This window comes from Ctenopharyngodon idella, chromosome 9 (assembly GCF_019924925.1).
Source record: "Ctenopharyngodon idella isolate HZGC_01 chromosome 9, HZGC01, whole genome shotgun sequence".
Taxonomy (NCBI): Eukaryota; Metazoa; Chordata; class Actinopteri; order Cypriniformes; family Xenocyprididae; genus Ctenopharyngodon; species Ctenopharyngodon idella.
Genome location: NC_067228.1, coordinates 29181060 through 29202864, shown reverse-complemented (window position 1 = coordinate 29202864; position 21805 = coordinate 29181060). Strand labels below are relative to the sequence as shown.

The 21805-nt window shown below is 38.1% G+C and overlaps 1 protein-coding gene across 5 annotated transcripts in view; it reads right to left on the bottom strand.

The window, feature by feature from the left end:
• Positions 1-3682: 3682 nt before the first annotated feature.
• The window catches only part of myo1b (myosin IB), an 84788-nt gene continuing 66665 nt past the window's right edge, over positions 3683-21805 (bottom strand). The window contains exons 19-32 of one of the 5 annotated variants that reach the window (XM_051905892.1): positions 20721-20814; positions 17259-17408; positions 17063-17131; positions 16180-16266; positions 15855-15941; positions 13247-13333; positions 12024-12110; positions 9750-9824; positions 7685-7819; positions 7463-7569; positions 7224-7356; positions 6027-6179; positions 5819-5949; positions 3683-5746 (exon numbers count right to left, since the gene is read on the bottom strand). In XM_051905892.1, the coding sequence (XP_051761852.1) occupies positions 5617-5746; positions 5819-5949; positions 6027-6179; positions 7224-7356; positions 7463-7569; positions 7685-7819; positions 9750-9824; positions 12024-12110; positions 13247-13333; positions 15855-15941; positions 16180-16266; positions 17063-17131; positions 17259-17408; positions 20721-20814 (1525 nt within the window). In that variant the 3' untranslated portion in view covers positions 3683-5616. The remainder of the gene's footprint in view (positions 5747-5818; positions 5950-6026; positions 6180-7223; positions 7357-7462; positions 7570-7684; positions 7820-9749; positions 9825-12023; positions 12111-13246; positions 13334-15854; positions 15942-16179; positions 16267-17062; positions 17132-17258; positions 17409-20720; positions 20815-21805) is intronic. The other 4 variants (XM_051905893.1, XM_051905895.1, XM_051905894.1 and 1 more) reach the window with 4 other exon arrangements.

Sequence of the window (21805 nt, the reverse complement as noted above, 5' to 3'; positions counted from 1 at the left end):
ACTGCAGAGTGTGCAACAGTTATATTTAGTTCTGTTTAGTTTCAGTGTGTTTTAGATTGGTTCTCCCTGTGCTCATTTGCCGATGTTCTTGATCCTTGTTTGTTTCCTTGGTTGTTAATTAGTTATACACCTGTTCTGTTTTCTGTTCATCACTCTCTCTGTGTATTTAAACCGTTAAAGTTTGCCCCTGTTCTTCGTCTTCCAATAATGTTAAGTTTTAAGTGTGCAGTGCTTCTGTGTTCCTAGTGTTTATTAAAAGTTAGTTAGTTTGTAACAATTCTTTCTCTGTGGATTTCACTACTGCTAACCTAGATTTTAACATTAAATAAATTAGTAACTAGATAACTTATTATTATTATTATTAGGCTATTATTATTAGGACATGAGTGTGCAATTGAAAGGAGAAGAATGTAAAGTTCAGAACATGAGTCTGTGGCAAATTTACCACATATATGTTAAATATATCAAGATTGTTTCAAAAGCAGCATTTAGAGTGATAAAAGAAAAATTTTTTAATAATGCAAACAGTTCATGTCGGCTGTACAGCAGCTCTAAAAGAAAATAGTGTCATTGTTCAGCTGAAGTCAGTACAGTGTTGATTCAGTTCCGTTGTAAAGATCATCAATTTTGAGCTCTGTGAAACAGATTCAGGATATAATATCAGTCTTCCAGATGTGAGACATCATAATTGGCATGATTAATACAATGTTCATTGCTATCATTATATATTATATAAGACATTAAAGTTTGTACTTAGGTTGCATAGTTAAGACAGCATATATCACAAAACGAATTTGTAGGCACTGAACAAAGTACCCATTAAAAGGTCTTTCAGCTAATATAATCACCTTTATCTCTTAAAGCTACATTCTGGAAAAAATACAAGATCACAACACTTTGTCTACATGGTAAGTGTATATTTACCTCCATCTGCATACAGCACAGGGTTTTGCAACAGCTGTTCAATAGATTACACATTAAGTCAAAGCAAAACAAGATGAAACTGAATTTGAAAAGCACACTGTATACTTTACATCCTAAACATTTAATTTCACATTGCTTACAGTACTCTCAAGCTATTTTTTTCCCCCATATGCTTTATCATGAAAAGCCACAAAGATGTAACAATTTCAAATTTAGAAGCTACAACTTTATAATTCACGGTCATGTAAATAATTATGCTGGCTTGAGAAAACATACAGAAATGCTACTTATGTTGTCTTGACAAAGCCAACTCAACTACTATTTCATGCTAGAACTATGGGCTGACTTCATGGAATATTTTCAATGGGTTGGAATACATGGTACTAATTCCTCTTTTTTTATTTTATTTATTTATTTATTTTTTTAATTGAAATTAATGAATAGGGGTTAACAGTAACTTGGAACCAATTTCTTGGAATTATGTAATGTTCTAAATCCCTAGAACAATCCAGTTCACTTTCTTAACCACCAGAGGTAGCATTTTGTGTCTATGACAAGGGCTGTGTCCGAAATCGCCCCTATACCCTTAAACAGGACATAATGCACTGATATGAAAATTTTGGCCGATTATATTTAAAAGCCGATAACTGACATATTGGCTGATAAATCTAAATCCAAATCCAAATGTTTATATAATTTTTGAGAGCCTGATTACAAAAACAAAATTCTCACAATTAAAAGCCATGTCCCACGCACTTCAACATAAACCAAACATATATCCAAATATTATAAAAAAAAAAAAAGAAAAAAAAAAAGAAAGAAAAAGAAAGAAAGGTCTTAGATATGCGGTCCTGAAACCGCAGCATCCAGTATTGCAGGAATACCCTATTCAAAAGAGAATGTGTAGGCTACTCTACTTGTGAGCCGATCGACCAAAACGCATCTTAATACTAGGTAAACAGGGTCTTTGTTATTTAGGATTTCTTATAGGTGGTTGGACAACAACTAAAAATGTTTCATTGCACATCTGTGTAAAACATGGCTGATGTTTCTCAAAGTTTTCAGCGCAAAGTGACTGATTTTCCCAGCGCCGCAAATTTTAATGAGAATGGCCATGTTCATGGAAAATATTATTTTGCAAAAAGTGTAAACAAACTGTAAAAAATGAAATGGTTAATCTGTTTTGAATCAACAGTTGCAGCGCCTGTAATTTATCCACAAGAGGGTGTCAGAGGTTCGCGCAGCTCATATCTATAGCTGGTGATTAAGAAGCAGACGTATGCTTTTCATTCACAAACATCACGGTTGAAGCTACAGAGCATAGGTAGGCTTAGTCATGTAAATAACGCAATGACTATCCTTAGTTATTGTAGGTGTAATCAGGGTCATTAATAAAATTCACAGAGCTTGGGAAAAATACTATGGGTGGACTATGGCAGTTGGTTATACGATAGACTTCCTGGTTGAAGACTGATGGCAGTCCTCCTGACTGTAGGGCCTACTTACCTGAAACATTGCTGACTACTAAAAGAAAAAGAAAACACTGCTCAGGTCTAATGCACGTTGAACAAACATAACAGCACAATTCAATCACAGGATTTTTAGGGGCTGAGCAAACAAACTCTTCTGGGTGTGTCTATGGGATGGCCTATTTCAGGGGGTTTAGCCTCCCTCCACTGTGTTCCCAGACTGCACAATGGTGGGAACCATGGGAGGGCAGCTCTGCAGTTGGGTGCTATTTTTAAACACTACATCCACAATCTGTCAAGGCCTGCTCCACAGAGACCTGCCACCAGCAGTCTCTTCAAGCCACGGAATTCAACTCGGGACAACTCTCCAGATGTGATGGAAAACATCTGGACTGAGCTGCAAACAGGCAAAAGGGATCTCTCTCTCTCTCTCTGTTATACGTAGGCTACTTTTGTACTAAAAGATGTGTCTATAGAAACTACATTTCCTTGGGGGTTTAACCTCTGATATTAATAAGGGTTCTGATTAGTCACATGGTTGAAAATCTATACTCACTATTATTACAACTAAATGGCAAGTTAGAAGTTCAGTCCCAGATAGAAATGAATCAGTGATGTTAGTCAGTTTGGTAAATACATGTGTGTTCTGCAGGGTCATGTACCTTTCATAATTGCTTTGAAAACGCCTTGTAAACTGAATTCGAGTTTAAATTGATTGGATTTGTATTAAGGTAACAAAGATTAAGCAAAATTGCTATTAGAGAAGGGAAAATAAAAGAAATTGGTATATAAAAAAGGAAAACATTAAAGTTAGATGAGATTAAATTAAAAATGTAACTTGTAAACATTTTTAATTTCATCTTTCCATACAAATTTACCATAAACAATGTGGTGGACACTGTGTTGCTTCATGGTAAAATTAAACTGTTTATATTGACAGTACTGAACACAGAGAAATGGGACTAATCAGGGAACAAATGGGAATAATTGCACACAGTTAATTATGTAATATTTTTTGAGAGCTAACCTTCCATCTTGCCTAACCCATACTGATTAAATGATTACTACTCTTAAAAGTGCTGGTAGTATGGGCCCCTGATGCATTCAGTTTTTGTAGTTGCTTTCTAATATAGATATTGTACATATAATTAAGCTAAATTGATAACTCCAGCTTATGTCCAATGCGTAGGACTGATATATAAAGAAAATATTCTTTTTAAACGCATTCAAAATTCGGACTCATTCATCTTAAGTTCACAATACACAATTATCAAACCAACAAACCACACTGATTATCCAAAGTCATTTATTTATTGCTTTAATTAAAAAAAGATTACTTGTCATTTATTACACTTAGTTGATGAAACACTTGTTTTCATTCAGAACAGATTACAATTAGGCACACAATGCATACAACAAATATTTTCCTCTCCTTGAATTCAAACTCCTGACATGGAAGAGGAGGAGAACCCAGATCTTACTGCATGAAAGACAGACACAATGCAGAATCTTAGATCATAAAGTAATTCAGCTTCCACAATTGTCCTGTACTGAAGAGGAATATAACCCCCTCCCCTAAACTTAGTGCATACTAAGTTACTAAACTTAAGCATAGTGGAACTGAAGCAGAAGCAGAGTTAGTTATTTTGGCGGGCCTTGTCTTCAGAAGTTCAGGAGTACAAAAAGTCCACTAAAACTGTGAGAAAATATCACATTAAATACGACTGAAAAAAGTATCATCCACAATCTTGGTGAACGGCATATACAGAGTACACCGTGGGCCTTGCATCCAACGAATGCATTGCTGCTTGCACTCCAAAAAAAACCAAAAAAAAACCCCCAAAAAAACCATGTGGGTCAGACCTTAAGAAAAACACTGCATTTATTATTAGCATATGTGAGCAAGCCAAAAATAAAATGATGCAGCCCACATTCCAGTGGCAAAAAAGCATATAGATTTTGCCAAGATACAGCTATAGGACAACAAATACCACCTACTATTATTAGCCTCCTTCCATACAAGGTCCACACAAGTTCTACAGCTCATGTACATGCAGCTTTAAGTAAAGGGACTCACTGAAGCGGACTTAGCAAAGATCGTACCAGCCAGGGCTTTAGCGTTCAGGTTATTAGTGTCAGCTTTACTTCTACGAGGCCTTCTGAAATGAGCGCTAACAAACTGTCTTGACTACCGGTCTAAGTAATCCCAGATGTAAGAATCAAGTCTTCCTGCTGCATGGAGACATTTCCACATATATATAAATGTTGTGCCTACTTTTTATGGGAGATCTTTAGAGCATTGGGGATTCCATTATAAATGCAGGCTGTGGACGGTCTTTAGGTCCTGTGAATTCAAATGATGAACTGCATGAATATATATGAACAATGTAGGAATAGTACACTGCATTTCAGTGACATTAAAATTGTGAGGAAGTGGTTTTCATGATAATTTAATGTATGTAAAAAATAAAGTAAGCATTGATGAACATAATACATACTAAAAAGCAGGATTTAAATGATATTGTTTGGCATTTACCATGAAACTGAATCATTTGGCTTATAAATAAAGTGTCTGCAATATAACGTCTACAAAATAATGTCTTTCTCCTAGGGAGGAACAGCTAAATGGCACAAGAATTTGGATCGCAAAATGCCTTATCATTTGGCAAAAGTCAGATGAGTATTTTTCAAATAAATTACTGTTCTGCACTAGAGAAACAAGATGAGAATAGAACAGAAAAATAAACATCAAGAAACCAGTCTTTCCTGACCACCACCCCAGTGAAAAAGTGCAATCATAAATGTTGTAGCTTTTCAGCTTCTTTCTAAGAGCTCAACAAAACCTTTCAGCATATCCATTTACATAGTTTCACCCAGAGCATGCCAACTAAAATTAGTTGAGCAAAGCATGAGGTGAGATTCACCAAGATAATCTTCTGCCAATGTCGGGCAGAAAGCATCTAGTTGAAATCATAATGGTTTTCATTGTTATTTTAATTTAAGGCTAATTCCCAAGAATTAGGAAGAGAGAACAATGGACTTCCACCTAACCATTAAAACAGGGGAACAGTAAAATCTTTAGGTGCCAAAAAACTGCTAATTTGACTATAGAATCAGAAATGACAATGACAGGATCAACATAATTGCATGATCATTATGGGGTTGGGGGAGGGTGAAGAATCTCAGAGATGACACCCCTGCAATGGGCTGAGCTGATCACTCCTTATGGTGAAGGAACGGACACTTCCAGAAGACGGTTGTTTTTACGCTTGCAGGCAACACCATTGCCATTCTTTGGTGTACCCTGGATGAATTTTACACACACTTTGTCCTGTTTGAACTGCACTAAGAACCTGAAAGGGAGAGAGAAAAGTTACAAGAATGATAAAAAGGAAATAAGATGCACAGAGATGTTGGACACTTACTCATCTGAAATATCGATATTGATCTGGTTCCTGTCAGCTGAAGCTGCACCGGTGCGATGAAGTTTGGTGATAATCTCAATCAGTCGGTCGCTGCTTAGCAGGAAGTCACCTTTGGCTGCAGACATAGCACCCTAAAGAGAGAGCATGGTCAGTAGTGATCCTGACTCACATGGTGCCCTTATGTGAGATGAGTTGTTGTATGTTGTACCTCTTTGAGCTTAAGGGCGAAAAAGCCATCGCTCTGTGTGCTCACAGAAACACTGCTGAGGTCCAGCAGGGGAACACTGGCCTTTACCTGGCCCGTCTTCTGATCGGCCAGAACCAAGCTCTTCTTGGTCAGGAGGAAAATTCTTGGAGCTCCCTAAGAAATCAATCAGTAGATTTTAAATGTAAAGTTTAGACGGAAAGGATGAAAATGACCTCACTTGACCTCATGATAGCCTTTTCAAGGGTGGGAACATCAAACAAAATAATGTTGCAATCTGATGACTTTGGAATAAGTTATTTCATAGTGAAATAAAAAGGGGAAAATTTACCCAAATATTAAAGTCAGACAGTTTACATGGGGGGGAAGGAAAAAAAAAAAAAAAAAAAGTAATAGGCACTTTCTGCAGATGCAAACAGGTAAATGTTTTGTTTGTGTGTGTTTTAAAATAAAGTTAACTTTGGCTGCATGTATGCAGTCTTTATATTTAATGGAGAAAACAAACCACATAACTGTAAAATGAACGTCTATGGCCCGGTTTCACGGACAAGGCTTAGATTAAACCAGGATTATGTCTTAGTTCAATTAGAACATTTAAGTACCTTTTATAAATGCACCTTAGAAAAAACATTACTGGTGATGTGCATCTTGAGCCAAAACAATGGCACTGACATAATTTAATATATGTCAGTGCAAGTTGCTTTCATTTCAGACAGCTCAAACATGCATTTTAGACTGGGACTATGCTTAAGCCTTTTCCATGAAACTGGACAAATGTCAAAGAATGTCAAGCGATATTTAAAAAGTTTTCTAAAAACATCCGCCATACAGTATTCTACTTGTCCTTTTTTCCTTTGTGCAAATGTACAGATATTTTGCTTTTGGACGATCATTCAAAATTTGTAGATTTGTAAGCAGAGTCTAATCCAATACTTGCATTTTTCAAGATTACTTGCTGGTTTTGTGACTACTAGCCTCTCTTGATACCTAGTATCTAAATTACATGTACCATAACACCTTTTTACCATAATGATGGAAATTTGGCAAAAAAGGCTCTGTATGCCACAGACAGTATAGTAAGTTTGACTGAAAAATGAAAGATAAGGCTTATCAGCATAGCAATTTGATTGGCTATTTGGGCTGTCAGTCATTTATCTGTTGTAAGGCTAATTTTATCGGCACAGGGCTACTTGTACTCACCTTGCCATTGGCACGGTTGATTTTACTGACCACATCTGCAAGAAGAACTTTATCCTCTACCAAGCTATTTAGCTTCTGGTACTTTGGGTTTTTGGTTATCTCCACATAGTCTCCTTTGAAAGGCTGCCCCACACTGTAAAGCAGAGGACATCACATTGCAATAAATTGCGGCACGGCAGATACATGTTTTCTGTAGGTAAATTACATAAAGGAACGTAGGTGAACTGCCTTTTTCCTACCTGCTAGGATACAAGGCCTTCTTATCTTTGAAGAGTTCACTAGCTGCAAGCTTCTCCTCATAGGTAGCCTTCTTCTCCTCTGTGAACTGGCTGCGGTATTTCTTACACTAATAGGAAGGACACCATGAGGATAGATGGTTAGATTATTATTCATTTAAAATTGACATGACAAAGGTCTTATCAGTTCATATTATATATACAGAGTTGTCTAATGACACAGACCCTCCACAGATGGAAAACCCTCCTGAGCTCTTGATGTGTCCCATCCAGGAAACCGTAGGGCCGAGCTGGCCAGCTCTTATCAATCGGTGACATGGAAGGCATCGTCTTCTTCAAGCCAAGGAAGTACTTTTGCATCTGTAGACAAAAACTTACATCAGTCCCTTATGGGAGTATTTTCTTTCTTCTCTGAAAAATGACGAAATAGAGAAAATGTAGGAAACCATTTCCTAGGGGTAGCACCAACTAGTTTTATTATTTATTTCTTACACTGCGTTGGGTCACATGAAGTCAACTAAATGTTTAATTTAGTTAATTTGCACTTGTTCTATACAAGGACTCAACAGGTAAAGAATTCCTCTTTCTGCTGTTATTAGCTTGATATAGCTGCTTACATCCAAATATATACGGAATAAAAGTGAAAAAAAATAAATAAATAAATAAGCAGAAGCACTTTGGCTTTACCAAGTATAAGCAAACAATGTTCTCCATCAAAGGACTATTGGACTTGCCACAAATAGTAAATACTTAACATTGTACAGCTTGTGGCAAATCATAAGGTAAACATTGGCTTACCAACAAGTAAGACTACTTTTCTGGATAACTAGGTGACTAGTAAGAAATATTAGTTAAATCTTAAAGTGCCCCATTAAGGTTCCTAATATTGTTTTGGGAGTCTCCTACAACAGGTTTACATGCATGCAAGGTCAAAAAACACTTTCGTTTTCTCATAATATACATTTAATTTCACCTCAATGAATTTCACCTCATAAACGATTCATTAGAAGCAGTTCAAAGTCTCTCTAAACCCCTCCTTTCCGTGAGCTTACATTGCTCTGATTGGTCAGATGGCCCAATCCTTTGTTACTGGTCTACTGCGCGCCCATTGCCATAACTGAATGACAGCTATTAATTCGCAAGACATTGTATACAATGTATGAACAGAAAAGATAGCATCGACGACTGGAGTAGGATGTTTGTCTATGGTAAGTGTCACCTTAGTTTTCTTATTTATAAGAAGCAATAGCAGCGTCACTGTTATACTTTATGTAGGTGCACCTGGGGGAACTGTATCAGAATGCCAGTGAAGCTGAAATCCTCTAACATAAGATAAACATTTCGGCCAGATGTGTACACAGACTTTTTCGTCATAACTATTAACAAAGAAAAATGTCTATATCATTGTTTGACATTACAATGGGTGTTTACTGTTTACAGAGAGAATACTTCAACTAGTTAGCGCAGACTAGCATCTTAACATCCTATTACAATACAGAGAGAGCTCCACTCTACTGTAATAACGAAGAAAAAAAAAAAAAAAAAAAAAGTTTTGTTTTACAGTTATGTAAGCTAACCGGGCCCACAAGTATGTTGTAAACTGCTAACTAGCTGATAATGCATTACACTTTGTAAACAAAAGTCATGCTCCATCCTTGATCATTACTCCAAGTAATAAGACAGACAAGCTGCTTTAATTGACACATTTTTAGACAATATTGGACCCACATCTGAATAGCAGAACTACAGAAACGTGAGTTAGCCAGTTAGCAGGAAACATACAGACTAGGGTGTACGGTATACAACATAACATACAAAACTATGAATTTTGAACGATCGCTAGAAAATATAAACATCAATTATTAATCATACTTACAGGTTGAGAGTCAGAAGAGCAAGCTGGTCCAAATAAACTGGGCATTGATTCATATTTTAAGACCAAGTGTTTTGTGAATCCTGCGTTAAACTCCCCGAGGTTTGAGAAGCAGTCGTCAGTAAAATGACGGGAACACAACAAAAGATTGTACTGCTGTGGTATTGTTGAAAAAATAAAATTTTCCCTGGCGCCTGCACGCACAATAAGTGGGCAGGCAATTTGTTAATGTTTCGTTGTGAAGTCGTTGTGACTCGTTTGACTCAGAGTCGACTCTTACTTTTGAGAGACAATAACTATATATACGGTGCACTTTCAGATTTAACACTTTGCAGGATGTTTTCATTCAGCTATGTTACACACTACATGAAAGGTAATTTTCAAAAAGCCATAATAGGGGCACTTTAAGTCACTTACAATTCTCTGAATGGTGAAGTCATAGATCTTCTTGCCAGCATTAGCTCTGAAGAACTTCCTGTATTCCCGACGGACCTGTGAAAAAGTGGGTTCAAATAGTCAATTTTTTTGTATTGACCAAGTCTTGTGATGACAGCAGGGATGGCACAGGACTATCTGGACAGACAAGTGGTTCAGGACAAACAGTGTCTTAACACCTAAAAAAGCAGCACACTGGAAAGCAAAGATGAGAGAACTGTGAAATCATGAGAGATCCACAGTCATACTTCTGTACACAATAACCATTTCACAGAACTTGAAAGTTTGATGTCACCCCTAAAACCAGACACAAAAACAAAACCAATAATGACAGCAAAACAGTTAAAACAAACAAAAACAGTGTAAACAAAACACAAGAAAGGCCTTTAATAAAAGCAAACAGTATATTAGGAGCAGCATGCAGACAGCAGACAAGACAGGCACACAGCAACAGATCGAAAACATGGCTGTCTGTTGATCTACTGGGGCAAAGTTTTCATGTCTACTCATTTTTGTCATTGATAAATTCATGCCATTCTGCTCTGTCTGAATTACATCTCGCAAGCCCGGCTACTGGCATAAAGCCGGGCATAACCTGTAGATTATTTTGAGTGAAAGCTCACATTGGCCTGTCCTGCAGAAACTGTGTTTTGGTCTGCTTTGGTCAGAGATTCCCTCCATATTTAAATAAATAAATATATATATATACACACACGCATTTTCTAACAAGCTCTGTAATATTTTATCGGGTAGAAATGGCTATTTATGAGCAAATATAATTTAAAAAACAGTATATAAAAAAAACAAAAACAAAAAAAAAAAACACACAAACATGGTTGATTAAATAGTTGGCCATGTACTGTATTAAGGATACAGAATTTTATGAAAGCATTTTTGTTAAATTCATTAAAGACCCCCTGTGATGAAAATCAAGTTTTTAAGGTTGTTTATAATGTCTGTGTGGTGCTTCTAATATGCTTTAAGACAAACCATGTGCAAAATCATTAATCAACACCATTGCTGAGTATTTTCTCCTTAAAGCTGCAATGAACCAAAGACAGTTTCAAAAACACTGTTTGAAATCGCTGGTGTTTCTTACGTCACAAACAACCTTGTAACCAACCACGTCAACGTGTCGGCGGGCTTTAGCATATCATTAACTATGACCGCTCTGAAGCGGTCTCAAGAGAAGCCTGGTTATCCCGGTATATTTTTCTGTTGATATGAAAAATCATGTTCAGTTAGCAATATAATGGATGATTATGATAATTATGAATTATGTATATGATGCATATTACAATGTTATGAACTATATGCCTTTCTCCACTGACGTTCTAAGTTGTTCAAAGCGTTTCTAAGGACACTGATTTTTAGAAGGCAGACTGAGATGGCGAACGGGAACATAGTTTGTGTAACATTTGCAACATTATTAGCTGTTTAATACCGTAGTCAAGAAAAAAGGCTAATCATATTAATAACCATTATGTGACTTGATGTTGTAAAGAGCCATACATAAAACGCATTACCATTCTGATACATCAACTTGTAGATGAGTTTTAAGGGATAAAATTATTGACTTCAGGGGGACTTTAAGTGCCTCTCATCTTTCTGCAAGAAGTTATAGTCTGACAGGTAATATAAGTTTAATAGTTGATATCACTGTTGCGCAGGTGTTTTGCATAATAGCTGTTGCTAAATCATGTATTTAAAAATAACTAGAACGCTGTATTGACAAATCACTATCCAGGACCAGAACTATGCGTTTTTTAAATCCCAGTATTTCAAAGGACGGCCCATACACATCCGCAGATGTCTGCGGTACACCCTGAACACCCATTGACCTTGGAACAGCCCATGACAGAAAGACAGCAGTATCATCAGGCAGCCTCCACAGACTCATGCTAACAGCTATTTTGCACAGTGCCAGTCTTTAGGAGAACAGAAGGGAAAAGCATCTATCCAGATGAAGCTTTTATAAAGCCATGGATTATGAGAACAGATCTGATTCTGCTTTCTGGAGACACATGCAGTATCTAAAGCCTTGTGGCATGTTTTTTAACACTTCATCCTTGCTTATGACAACACTTATGTATGTCACTGACTTGGATGCTAATGGACCTGTGGAACTGAACTATGGGGTCAGATTATATTGTTAGTACATAGCAGAGCAGCTGGTTAAGTGACACTTAGAGGCAGGTTATGTGCATGCTTCCCACTCATTTCAATGCCTGGCAAGTACCGATGGTTGGAAGATACCTTTAGTCCCAACCAGTAGGCCCAAATGACAGCGATGGCGTGCTTACGCCTGGCTTCCTCCTTCAAGCGCTTGAGCTCTCTACGTGCCTGTGAAACAGGGAGAAGGGCATGAATGCAGAAAGGAGGGAATCAACTGAAAAAAGCGGAGCGCAAAGAAGCAGCACCAGGTCCACGTCACACAAAACTGCATCCCATTACCAGCTGGTAAAGACATTCTGTGTTTGCTGTTGGTTAAGACAGATGGACATTATTGAGGTTTTCCTGCGAAGAGCACATTTCTTTTCATGGGGTTAACTAAACATGAGCGAGAACAAGGGAAAAAGAGCAATAAAAAGAAAGCAAGAGTGCAACTGTTGTCTTAAGGCACACACAACACAAACACACAATAAAACAAGCCACATCAACCTCAAGGCGGCAAAGGCCACTCAGATGGAGTGGGAGAACAGCAGTGCAGTGCAATGCAATTCCAACATGCAAAGAGGAGTTCACACGGGCTTGTGGATGGAATGAGATTACTTTTCTCATCTATAGGATCAAATCTACATCCAGCCTGCAATGAGGTTACTCAGTCAATCAGAACATTCTTCTTATAATAAATGGTGACACAGCAGGCAGTTTTGACATGTCACAGCACTCGTTCGCAGTGCAGATGGGTTCTAAAACTTGCATATTATAGTTAATTTACATTAAATTGATAATTTATTGTTTTAAAGGTTTTGCAATTTATCAAGCTGTATAGTAAGCTGTAAACTATTGCGAAATTCACTGAATATTGCAAGATATGACCAAACACAGAGGGTCCAGACTCACTCTTAGGGATCAGGTTAATAAAATGGTGCATTTGGTAAGGACAGAGGTCAGCTGGCTGTGATGCCAGCCTGCTGCGTGGGAATCGGCCAGCTCTGCAGGGTGCCCGTCTGGATGAGCTTTAATCCATCGGCAGTCAAAGAAAAGAAGCTTAAAAGATCGCATTCGGTTCTGCCCCCAATGTAATACCCGCCAACCATACTCTCTCTGCTCCCATCCTCTGCCATTCCATTCATCTAATTTCGTACAATGAGCTATAATAAAGTGATAATAAAGCCCTGAATGTATCAGCATGCATAACATATGGGATGAGCTCAGGGAAGAAGGGTCATGATCCGGTCCAGCTCACATACATATGGAGGTGTGAGATGGGTCAAATGGATGATGGAATGGCACACAGACATAGTGGTGAATACCTTAGTTCCTTGCCAGCAGGCCCAAATGACAGACACGGCCTGTTTACTGCAAGCTTCATGCTTTAAGCGCCGCAGTTCTCTTCGAGCCTATCCAATGTGGTGTTTTTTTTTTTTTTTTTTTTTTTTTTTTTTTTTTTAAGAAAACGGAGGAAAAGAGGGTGCAAAAATATTAAACAGATGTTGAGACAGAAGAGTGTTTTAAATCAGTGTTGTAAATCAGTAAAAATTTCATTGTATTTGAACTAAAGTAATGTACAAACCCGATTCCAAAGAAGTTGGGACACTGTACAAACTGTGATTAAAAAAGGAATGCAATGATGTGGAAGTTTCAAATTTCAATATTTTATTCAGAATACAACATAGATGACATATCAAATGTTTAAACTGAGAAAATGTATCATTTTAAGGGAAAAATAAGTTGATTTTAAATTTCATGGCATCAACACATCTCAAAAAAGTTGGGACAAGGACATGTTTACCACTGTGTGGCATCCCCTCTTCTTTTTATAACAGTCTGCAAACGTCTGGGGACTGAGGAGACAAGTTGCTCAAGTTTAGGAATATGAATGTTGCCCCATTCTTGTCTAATACAGGCTTCTAGTTGCTCAACTGTCTTAGGTCTTCTTTGTCGCATCTTCCTCTTTATGATGCGCCAAATGTTTTCTATGGGTGAAAGATCTGGACTGCAGGCTGGCCATTTCAGTACCCGGATCCTTCTTCTACGCAGCCATGATGTTGTAATTGATGCAGTATGTGGTCTGGCATTGTCATGTTGGAAAATGCAAGGTCTTCCCTGAAAGAGACGACGTTTGGATGGGAGCATATGTTGTTCTAGAACTTGGATATACCTTTCAGCATTGATGGTGCCTTTCCAGATGTGTAAGCTGCCCATGCCACACGCACTCATGCAACCCCATACCATCAGAGATGCAGGCTTCTGAACTGAGCGCTGATAACAACTTGCAACTTGTCCTTGTCCTCTTTAGTCCGGATGACATGGCGTCCCAGTTTTCCAAAAAGAACTTCAAATTTTGATTCGTCTGACCACCGAACAATTTTCCAATTTGCCACAGTCCATTTTAAATGAGCCTTGGCCCAGAGAAAACGCCTGCGCTTCTGGATCATGTTTAGATATGGCTTCTTTTTTGACCTATAGAGTTTTAGCCGGCAACGGCGAATGGCACGATGGATTGTGTTCACCGACAATGTTTTCTGGAAGTATTCCTGAGCCCATGTTGTGATTTCCATTACAGTAGCATTCCTGTATGTGATGCAGTGCCGTCTAAGGGCCCGAAGATCACGGGCATCCAATATGGTTTTCCGGCCTTGACCCTTACGCACAGAGATTGTTCCAGATTCTCTGAATCTTTGGATGATATTATGCACTGTAGATGATGATAACTTCAAACTCTTTGCAATTTTTCCTCTGAGAAACTCCTTTCTGATATTGCTCCACTATTTTTTGCCGCAGCATTGGGGGAATTGGTGATCCTCTGCCCATCTTGACTTCTGAGAGACACTGCCACTCTGAGAGGCTCTTTTTATACCCAATCATGTTGCCGATTGACCTAATAAGTTGCAAATTGGTCCTCCAGCTGTTCCTTATATGTACATTTAACTTTTCTGGCCTCTTATTGCTACCTGTCCCAACTTTTTTGGAATGTGTAGCTCTCATGAAATCCAAAATGAGCCAATATTTGGCATGACATTTCAAAATGTCTCACTTTCAACATTTGATATGTTATCTATATTCTATTGTGAATAAAATATAAGTTTATGAGATTTGTAAATTATTGCATTCCTTTTTTATTCACAATTTGCACAGTGTCCCAACCTTTTTGGAATCGGGTTTGTACTTGAACTTATGACTCTTGCTCATCAGTCCTATTAAATGTAACATTGAAATGTCTAAATTGACCCATGCCATGGGGACTCAAATTATTCATGATTTGTTTCAACACTTGCATTGTTGTGTTGGACTAATTAAATTCCTCTGTTGAGTGTGTTGAACTTCTTTGAATTACAATTCAGTAAATTTCTTTAAACTGTACTTATAATTCATAATTGGGGTGTGGCCAATGCTCAAATTCAAAACTTTTAAATGTTGAATTTTGCTCAACTCTGGCAATCAGCTCTGACTGAAACTGAGGTTGTTGATATAAAGTCTTCAAAGATTATAAAGGTAAGAAAGTGCAGAAGACCAAAGGTCTTAAGACCAAAATCAACTTGGAGATTTCAGTACAGTCTTGAAATCTTCAAATCATGAAAGGAGAAACATATAAGTTCCAAAATGCAAATAAATAAAGGAGTTATAAAACATTTGAATATTGTTAAGGGGTATAAAATAGAAGTTGGAAAAAAAGGGTTAGGTTTTAAGAACATAAGATTAATACATGCAACTCAACTTCATATTTCAAATTCTGAGAGCAGATGTTTCAACTTGATGTCAGCAAATGAACAATGTTAGTAGGCCTATTTACCCATTATTTCCCATCTTTCCATTACCAACAAGATAAAACAGTTAGTCAAATGCAAACAAAAGGTATGTCATTAACAGTGAGGTGAGGCGGGATGGGGCATGACTTCGTTTGGCAGGCTTGTTAAATACCTTAGTTCCAAGCCAAGCTGCCCAAATGACAGACACGGCATGTTTATTCCGTGCCTCCTCCTTAAGACGTTGCAGTTCCCAGCGAGCCTACGGATGTTAGCCGAGGAGGGCCACGTGGAAGCAGAGACAGGGTGGCAAAGGTTAAAGTCAGAAATATGACAAGGAAAGAGTAATTGAAAAGAGTAAGTTGCATCAAAAGCAGAAGTGAAATTAGGACTAGAGAAAAAAAAACAGGCAAAAGCAGTGAAGAAGCTCCAGTGTTGAAAATCTAACCCCACAATTTACCATTTCACCTCCTTATTCATAGAGAAACTGTGTTCAGTACCTGAGTTCCATGCCAGTAGGCTGAAATAGTCGTGACGGCCTCTTCGCACCGCTTCTTGTGTTTCAGTTCACGCAGAAGCTTCCGGGCCTGTGAAAAGGGCCACCGTTACATAGTGGGGAAAGAACTTTTGGCTACATTCACACTGTCAAGATTTTGGGATTGACAACCGCATTTATTTAAAGGTGTGAATCTTGAAATGTCACATTCAAACAGCAACTTACAGTAGTGTCTCGAATACTGTCTGTATAAATGTGCAACGGGAAATCAAGCCCGTATTCTCTTACCAATAACCATAGCGACACCTATGTAATATCAAAGATGGCGACATCCACAAAACAGAAAAGTCTTATCACTTTTGATACAAGAGTCCCATCGAGCCGCGAGTTCATACGTCAGATCTTCATTACCTGGCAGAAGCTTTTATATTTGGGTGGAGAGAGCGGAGCATTTGAGTCGAACGAAAAACACAAAACTGATGGGAGCAGCTCCAGAAAACTGGATCTAAAACTTTTAGATGATGCACAGCTCATATCTCAATCGCTTTAAGCTACTGAAAGCGAAAAATAGACTAAAACCCACAACACATGGTAGACATGCATTTGTGCAGTGCAGAGAATCTCTCTTGCACTGTATGACGTGACAAGTAGTTGTCCAGACCAGTTCCATTCACACAGTGCGGGTTTTCCTAGAATGCGGTTTTGAGTCCTAAAAATTTACAGGTGTAAGCTTGGAATGTGGTTGTCACTCCCCTAAATAACTGAACTGTGTGTGAACATAACAGTATTAAGGACTCAAATACAAGATTGACAATCGTATTCTGCTGTTATGTGAACGTGGCCTTTGTTTGCTAAAGGAAAGGACATGCAGTATACCAGAAACCTACCTTCCATCCACGGATGAATGACTGAACCACTAAAGCAGAGCACCTGATCTTCTGGTACTTCTTTTGTTGCTGCAATCAAAAAACAAGCAACAGCAATCATGAGATAAAAAAATCTGCCTCTGATCCCAGTGAAACAATGAATCATACTGAAAAACAATCAATGTTTTCTATGGAAGGCGTAGTAAATGGAGCGCACCGCAAATCTTCTGTACCAAGCAGACACCACCACCTGGCTCTTCTTCAACAGGAGAAAGTGAGTGCGGCACTTCCAGCCACGGTAGATCTTCTGGATGAGTGCTGCCAAGTCCTCTAGGCACTGCCTTCTCTTCTCTTCCAAGAAGAATAGCTGAAGAAAAATTACATCAGTAACAACATAAAACATATATTAGAGGCTTTTTAGGCAGGCAGGAAAAATCTGATATTTTTGGCAAATGTGACTCAAATGCTTAGTTGTTAATCTGGAAAACAAAACAAAAACAATACACAAAAACACACCAAAAAACAAGATAATAAAATCAGATTTTTGCAAACCTGACAAAAACCACATCAATATTTTGGAAAGTAAATAAAACCATTTTTTTTTTTCCTCCATCATTAGGGGTGCAACATGACAGTAACATCACAGACAAAGTGCAGTAGTGTCAACAGTGCCTTAATTTGTTCACACTAACTTGTGGCTTATGTATTCGGCAGTGAATGACAGAGGGATCCTGAATGAGCAGGTTTAAACAACATATGCATGAATGCGTAAAACTTCCTTCACTGCTGACACACCGCAGCACTGCCCTGAGATGTCATGATGGACATGTGCCAAGGCAGAAAAACAAAAAAAAAAATGTTTATAATGTTCTCTTTCCATACTCTCAGCTGCTGGAATTGCACTGATGGCTGGATGGCATTACTATAGCAACTGATGTAGATAAATGTCTGATGTCTGAATGAACGGATCAGATTTCATCACTTGCAAAATGATAGCATTGTCTCAGATTTGAACAAGATCAGATTTGAAAAACAAATCAGATTTGTACACAATGCGAGCAAAATTAAGATGTACATGATCAAATTTCCAAGGATAAAGCCGTGAGAGCTGATAGAGAGAATATTTGTTAGACCACATGATGATAGCCAAGGCCAGCAAAATAAATTCCAGCCATAGTGGGACCAGCATCCTCTGGTATTAAATAGTTATTGACAGAGTCGGCCAAACCTTTCCCACCTTGCACTGGCATGATTCAAATCATACTTATATGACTGTTATCAATTAATTTGTAGCAGTTAATGATGAGGTATCAGATCAATCACAAGTTCAGTTTGGAGTACCACAAGGCTCAGTACTAGGATTGTTGCTTTTCATACTGTGCATGCTACCCTTGGGAGATATCATTAGGAAGCATGGCATTAGTTTTCACTGTTACGCTAATGATACTCAGCTCTATATTTCTTTGTGGCCTGATGAAACATACCAATTTACAAAATTTACGGAATGCTGATAAAAAAAATTGGATGTAATTAGAAATTAGTAGTAATTTCCTACTACTAAATTCTGAAAAAATAGAGTTTTAATTATTGGACCAAAAACCTCATGTAATAGCCTAGAATACCGTCTAACACTTGATAGTTGCTCTGTTACGTCTTTGTCGTCAGTTAGGAATCTGGGTGTGTTATTTGATAGCAATCTTCCATTTAAAAGCCACATTTCTAGAATTTGTAAAACTGCATTTCCTCCCATCTTAAAAATCTGACCCTAAAAAAAAAAAAAATGCTCTTATGCAGAAAAGTTTGTTCATGACCTCAAGGCTAGATTATTGTAATGCTTTACTGGGTGGTTTCCCTGCACACTTAAAACTCCAGCTGGTCCAAAACGCAGCAGCTAGAGTTCTTACTAGAACCAGGAAGTATGACCATATTAGCCCAGTTCCGTCAACACTGCATTTGCTCCATATTCCAATCTTGCTAATTACTTACAAAACTCTACATGGTTTAGTTCCTTATAGTCCTTCACGTCTATTGCAGTCTCAAAATTCTGGCTAGCTGATAATACCTAGAATATCAAAATCGACTGCACTCTTGTCAGTTTAAATCCAGATTAAAAACACATCTCTTTAACTTAGCATACACACTATCACATTTCTATAAATTCAAATCCATTAAAGAACTGTTAGGCTGCATAAAGTAGATCAAACGGAACAGGGAACACTTCCCACAACATCCGATGTACTTGTTACATCGTAAGCAGAATGGAATTTATGCTAATATTAGTCTGTCTGTCTCATTCTTATCCCAAGATTACATAGTTAGCCGGATCCAGATGGTGGACCTGATACAACGACAATGCAGCCCTGAATGCCAGCATGCCATGTCAACTAGCCAATCCTCTGTGAAGACATTATCTACTTGACAGCCATCAGCACAGATCCTCAGCAAAGACCACGAGAACCAGAAAAGTCCTCTGGACAGACCCTGATGGCCATCTTCTCCATAACCAGCGTGATGAATCCGACCTTCAAGTAGAAGGAACTGGATTAAATATTTTGATTGATACTAATCCACATCTTGTGATGCAGCCTGGAATTAAACCACACCATGTTGCTTTGTTTAGCCAGAGGAGAACTGGTCCCATGACTGAGCCTGGCTTCTCCCAAAGTTTTTTTTTATTCCATTCTGTCACTTGAAGTTTGCGTTCCTTCTTGCCATCAACACTGAACTGACTTCAGCTGAACAATGAAACTTTTCTTTTTAGAGCTGCTTTACAACAGAATTGAACCATGTTTGCATCATTGAATCATTACTTTCCTGTTTATCACTGTAAAGCTGCTTTGAAACAATCTGTATCTGTATAAAGCACTACATAAAATAAAGGTGACTTGACTTGACTTAAAGCTGCTGGGTTTTCTTGAAACAGGAACTGGCAATGTCAGAGGCCAACAGCGAAAAACACAAAACTAGACTGCTCCTGTTGAAATCAACAAATCAGTCTAAACAGGTTCACAAACCAGGAGTAAAGGTGCACCATTCAACGAGATTTTGTGGGCAAAAAAGGTCTTTTGTCTGTCAATAGTGAAGCTATATATAAAGCACAGCTCACACAGAAGCTAAACCAAGCAGCTTTCTGTTGGTCAACACAGTAAATTCACGAGACCAACTTGAAGAGCGAAATCTTTTCACCCTCATTGGAACTCCCGATCGTGCAAATTACTATTGAAGTGACTGGATTTGGAAATACATGCAAGTATTGACACCTAGGCTTCAGTGCAGGGGTTTCATGGGCTCCTCTGGAATTTCTCAGCTGGAGTCTCGTTTCCCATGCAAACTGACAAACAGTGGAGGGGGGATAAGTGAAACCATGTGTGTGACTGCCTGTTTGCGTTTCTTTCATGAGGGCGATTGCTACTAATTATATGAGAGAAGCCTGAAGGAACATGACTTCCTGTTTGAAAAGCTTTATAAAACCCTTGAGAGATCATACGTAACACTTGCATTGGCCTTTTGATTTTTCATATCAACTGTACAAATCCAAGCCTTTCGCCATGTTGGAAGTGGAATTGAGCCAAATAATATATTCTGCTGGCTAATGTTACATTTTTCTCACATGGAGAGTGCCATCTTCTGTGTAACTGCATCAAATCACACTCAATGAACTCAATGGGCAGTAACTCACCGTTCTGGGGTTCCTGATGAAGATTTTCGAACGACCATAGGCGAACTCCTCTGCAGGAACCTGCAGATCTGTCAGGAGAACCTCGACACCCTCCCTGATAATAAACAGGCCACCAACTGTCAGTCAACCAGTCTATTCACAAAAAGCATATACGGTGGGTCCAAATGTCCGAAACTAAATCGCTCCTAAATTAACAATTTGAGAAAAATTTCCCCAAATTTCTAGTATTTGGTATGCCCCTCTTTGGTTTTAATAAGAGCAACACTTGAGCTGACATTGGCTCGACACACTCTACTAGATCTACACATGATCAATATCACAAATAGCGTAGAATCTGTATTTCATCATTTACATCATAACCTTGGTTTACATTTTACAAAGACTTTACTGACATTTATGTCCAGGTTTAAAAAGAAAAGAAATGTCTCAGACTTTGGGACCCCACTGTATATTCAGGCACATCACTGAACAGATTCTGTTAAACAACAATCCAGTCAATAACAAAGCAAGGAGACAATAAAACAAAGTAAAGGTGAACAGTATGATTTAGCACATAAAAATGCACCACATCAGAGATAACAAACAGTGTCTGAGTGATCTGAATGAAAATTAAAACAAAGTCTAGCCACTGTCGGCATAGAGACGATGATAACATTCCAATGAAAGATAACATGATAAGATGTGCAAGCCCAAATCTCCATGAACACTAGATTCTCCTATCAGACAATTCAGTGAAATGACTCTGTGTCCAGAGGTGACAGTTATAAGGGCCAATTCTGTCCTGGCATGTTTACCATCAGATACAAGTATATTTTGAAAGAGGTCTGCTTTTCTGTAGCCAGGTGATGTTAAACTTATAAAGCGTGAAGGGAGTTTTAAGACAAGAAACAGCATGTTTAAATATCTACAAACGAGTATAAAAAAGGTCATATGCATGTGGAGGTACAGCCATTGAAAGACCTGCTTAATCTCAAATGTGATGACAATATAATGACATCAGCTGAACAACATGTTCAGGGAAAAAAAAAAACAACAACAAGCCTGCAGAAGAGTTCTTAAACAAATCAAAACCACAAGACTTGTAT